This window comes from Caenorhabditis briggsae (assembly GCF_000004555.2).
Source record: "Caenorhabditis briggsae complete genome, chrII, whole genome shotgun sequence".
In the NCBI taxonomy this organism is placed as follows: domain Eukaryota; kingdom Metazoa; phylum Nematoda; class Chromadorea; order Rhabditida; family Rhabditidae; genus Caenorhabditis; species Caenorhabditis briggsae.
The window spans coordinates 5313231-5317707 of NC_013486.2; the positions used below are offsets into that span (position 1 = coordinate 5313231).

The 4477-nt window shown below is 40.3% G+C and overlaps 2 protein-coding genes across 2 annotated transcripts; both read left to right on the forward strand.

Annotated features, from left to right (window-relative positions):
- Positions 1 to 141: 141 nt before the first annotated feature.
- On the forward strand, positions 142 to 2170 carry Cbr-exos-8 (the record flags this gene model as incomplete). Its single annotated transcript, XM_002630364.1, has 7 exons — positions 142 to 282; positions 355 to 442; positions 775 to 920; positions 1164 to 1307; positions 1355 to 1531; positions 1740 to 2066; positions 2108 to 2170. 7 exons carry the CDS (start codon positions 142 to 144, stop codon positions 2168 to 2170), a joined length of 1086 nt encoding a protein of 361 aa, XP_002630410.1.
- Positions 2171 to 2344: 174 nt separating this feature from the next.
- On the forward strand, positions 2345 to 4088 carry CBG11134 (the record flags this gene model as incomplete). Its single annotated transcript, XM_045242063.1, has 7 exons — positions 2345 to 2375; positions 2756 to 2908; positions 2957 to 3101; positions 3367 to 3506; positions 3549 to 3692; positions 3745 to 3887; positions 3942 to 4088. 7 exons carry the CDS (start codon positions 2345 to 2347, stop codon positions 4086 to 4088), a joined length of 903 nt encoding a protein of 300 aa, XP_045094461.1.
- Between the last annotated feature and the right edge of the window lie 389 nt (positions 4089 to 4477).

The following is a 4477-nucleotide window of genomic DNA, read 5'->3' on the forward strand; positions in this document are numbered from 1 at the left end:
GCCACAGCCGGGGACACTTTGAACTTCGCTTTTTCGATGCGTTTTTTTTGCATATTAGGATTTTTTCACTATTTTTGTGTGAATCTACATACATCTTTGTACAAAATTAAGCAATTCAAATTTTTTCAGGCAGTTATCGTTATGGGAGACGAAAAAGAGGGTGTTCCTGTGGGCTTGCTTCGTGCCGTCGACCAGACTGTCGAAATCAAGCAAGTTGGACATACTCGAAGTCTGAATGTGCACGTTACAGCTGCACTGATGATTGCAAAGTTTGCTGAGCAAGTTAGATTTGCGAAAAATTGAAAAAATTATGTTTTTGTTGATAATTTTTATTTAATTGTTGTTGTTTTTCAGACAAATAAAGTTGAAAGGGGTTTTGTTGGAATTTTTTTTTGTTTGGTGCTTCTTATTCCTGTCTTTGAATATCTATTTTTCAGTGTATGTGAGAAAAAATTGTTGTATTTAAAAAAGCGCCAAAAAGAGACGCCGCGAATTCCGGGGAAAAGCGGGCGGAGTCAAGAAAAACCGTGCGGCAAAACTGTGCCAGGGTTGCAATTTAGGCTCCGCCCCCTCATAACCGTGTCCAAATGTGCAAAAAAAAACGGTGCGGCAAAACTGTGCCAGGGTTGCATTTTAGGCTCCGTCCCCGACTCCGCCCACTTTTTCCCCGATTTTTTTCCCGTTTTTTTCCCCGGAATTCGCTGGGTCTCGCCAAAAATTTCGCTGGCCAGCAACGACGCTCTATTGAGAATAATTGAAAATCTTTTTTTTCGGGCCCGCTTCACTGGTCCCTGAACAAAAACATGTCATCCGAAGTGCTTCGCGGTATTGATCCTCGTGGTTACTTTTCCACGTTCTTCAGAGAAGGCGTTTTTCCCGATGGTCGTGGTCTTCTGGATGAGCAAAAGCTCGTTTTCAAGGTTGGTCTCACAATTTTTATCTTTTTTTCAAATTGCAACCTGAATTTCTCGAAAACTGAGTTTATCAGCTCGCATTTTATGAACATTGTGTTTCTCGTGTCTGTTTTACCCTAAAAACACCAAATTGCGAGTTGATTTGAAAAATTCAAGTTTGAAAGTTCGAAAAACTTTCGCGACCTCAAAAACGCAAAATTTACAAAAACCTCACATGTTTCTGCTAATTAAAGCTGTAATAACTTTCAGCAAGGCGAATGTGGAGGCGTCGGCTCATCTGTCGTAAGCACCCAATGCGTGACGGTTTCATGCTCAATAGAAGCGTCGGTGTCGCTGGTCAGCGATGCGCCACTTGTGGATATTAAAATTGAACCGTCTCAACAACTTCCAGAGGTATTTTTCTGATTTATTGAAAATTTTCATTTTTTTTTCGCTTACAGAAAGATGCCGAAGAGTACAATAGCCTTCTTCTATCGTTATTCACGATTGGTAACTTTGTAAAACGGGAAAACTTGCGATGCTTGGACATTTGTGACAAAACGCTACCTCTCGAGTGGCAACTCCATATTACTATCAAAGTGTTGAGTCTTGAAGGAAGCTTGTTGGATGCTGTTGTGGTATGAAAAATAAAAAAATTACTGTAAAACCTGTAATAGAAGGGCCTCCTAACTCGTCAACTTTAAGCCAATTCATCTCGGTTCCTTTCAATGATATAAACAAGTCGTCAGCTGATAAATTAGTTGACACATTTTTGATATCCTGCATAGGAACCGAGATAATTGAGCTTTACGATAACTGAAATCCTTCACGATTTTCTCATTTCAGTGTGCCATCGGAGCGGCTCTAGCCGACACCAAACTCCCTTCAATTGCATTGGATCATGCGGACACTGATGAATCTGTTATTGAAAAAAATCAAATTCGAGCGGACTATCGGACAATGCATAAGCTCACCCTCGAAGAGCCCCTCATGTGCTGCTCGTTTGGAATTTTTGTGGATAATGAATCGAAACAAAGCAAGGAATTGCTTCTTCTAGCTCCCAACTTTGAAGCTATATCCGTCTGCCGAGCTACATGCTCCGTAATTGTTGGCAAAGATAACATGGTGGCCGTTCGTGAAAGAGGACGACTGGCAAACTTTTCCCTTCTCAAGGTAGTTTTTTAAAGTTTTATAGAACACATTTTCATTTTCAGAAAATGTGTCAAATCACTGCCGAGCGACGACAAAAGTTCGTTGAGACACTGCGATCTACTTAATCAATCGATGTTTTTCTGTTTTGAAGACGTTGTTGTTATTTATGAATTGTTGATTTTGATGTGTTTGATGATTCTGATTGAAATCGTTGATGTACATTTATAATGATACTTCTTGTTCTAGCTAGAATTCTAGCACTCTGTTTGAAAAATCAATAATTACCGGTTCAGATCAAAATGCGTTTCTTCGGCAGTCACAACAGGAATAGTGAGTTTTTTTCCCTGTTTTTCATACTTGTAAAATTCCGGGCCGGGCCTGAGGAAAATTTCAAGGCCCGGTAGGCCCGGTAGCAAAAAATTTGGTCATTTTGAACCGAATTTTGAGCTCTCAATACAAATTTCTATATTTTTTTTTGTGCTTTTTAAATTGTTTGTCTGTTTGACCAAAAAATATCAAAAAACTCGAAAAAATTTTTTATCGAAAAAAATCACATAAGGGTCCCCCCTTATGTGTTTTTTGAAAATTTCAAAACTTGTGGAATGACAGGCCCGCCGGGCCGGGCCGGGCCTCCGAAATTTGGGAAAAAGCCCGGCCCGGCCCGTTACAAATATGCTGTTTTTTGTTTCTAAAATCGATAATTTTTTCAGAGGGACTCTTCTCGGAAGGCAGAGACATCATGTCTTACCAGCAAGCAAAAGACGAGGAACAGAAGCGGAGAAGAGAAGCGAATCTCGAGGTTGATACAGATACTCACGTTGATTTGTGGCTTCTCTGTCATCCGGATAACGATGTGGCAATCGGTGTGCCTTGGAAAGAAGGGTTTTATAATAATTGTGACATATTTGTAGCTCTATTCAACACAATGCTTCGTTTGACAGAACAGCTCGACTTGGACGTCAGTCATGATGATGTGGTCGCCTGGTTGGCTACAGCGATTCGATGCCATCCTTCTAATCTAGTACCACGTGGAGAAGCTGTTACGATTCGCGACAAGTAAGAGCTCGTAACGATACCGTAATCACTCTAATAGAACGCCACCCACGCCATCAACTTTAGGCTCGTACATCTTGCTTACTGGCGAAGGTATCAAAAATAGGTCAACTGAGAAAATTTTTATCATAATATCAACAACATTTTATCAATTCACCACTTTTTGATATCTTTCATAGAAACCGAGATATATGAGCTCAAAGTGACGGTTTTTGTGACGATGTATTAGAGTGTTTACGGTATTCTACTTCTAGGTTCCCGTTTCCAGACCTACATTGCCAGCAGACCCACGTGGAGGTGACTGGAACTCTGGAGTTGGTATCACACAAGTTTGTCTTCTGATGCAGTATCTCGGAAAGTGTTCTCTGAATAAGCTGACTCTTGATGAGAGGGCTAATGTGCTTTTCGGTAAATAACATTTTATACATCTCAAACATTTTGTCTACTCAGCTGTCCTTCGCATTTTCGGGGATTCTGATGAAGTTGCTGATTCACCACATGCTCAACATTTTGTTCGTCATCTCTATACAGTAGATGCTACCCAAAGAACTGAACTCATTGATGCCCTCGCTTCGATCTTCTTCCAGCTCTCCAGTAAGTGAATCAGATGTACTTGTATAGCTAATCTCTTTTTTTTCCGCTCCAGACGACGTAGCTACTATGGCGGACGCTGTTCGGACGATGTGGAAAATAACGGAAGACGAACCTCTTGTGATGAGACTGACTGTTGAGATTCTGATGTGTCTGTGTCAGAGGTCAGAAGTTGTCAACAACCTTCCAGATTTTAAGGTAAGGATTACAACGGTTATACCGTTACGGTATTAACCTATTTATGTCTTTCAGATGGGAGACCAAATGTACTGTAAACAAGTCAAGATGATCATTCTGGACTTGACGTCCGACGCTCACGAGCAAGTTCCAGAATTGCATCAAAAAGATGAGCTGAGCAACTTGGTCAACGAGGTCTTCAATTTGAAGAGATCCACATGATAAACCTGATTCCCTATTTACTTATTCTCACCACCCGGTTTTCTTTCTTTCATCATTTTTCGTGTGCTATATTTTTGAACGGTATCTTTTCTTTCTTCCCGCTCATCATCATCCCCCATGACTATTTGGCTTTCGTTTGAATTTTGAAATCATTCTCAGCTATCCGTGTATGAATTCTTGTAATATTGTATATGAGAAAATAGTCAAATTTAGTGGGATTTTCGGGACCAAATTTAGGGTCTCCTCAAAGATGATTTGCTAGAGTCTCTCACTAGAGAACTCATTTGGTAAAATTTGTTTAGGTATTATTCTTGTGCAAAAAAATTGGGGGTTGTGGCCGAATTTTCACACAAGTTAGGCCTCCGTATATCAAAGAGAATTTTCGAAAA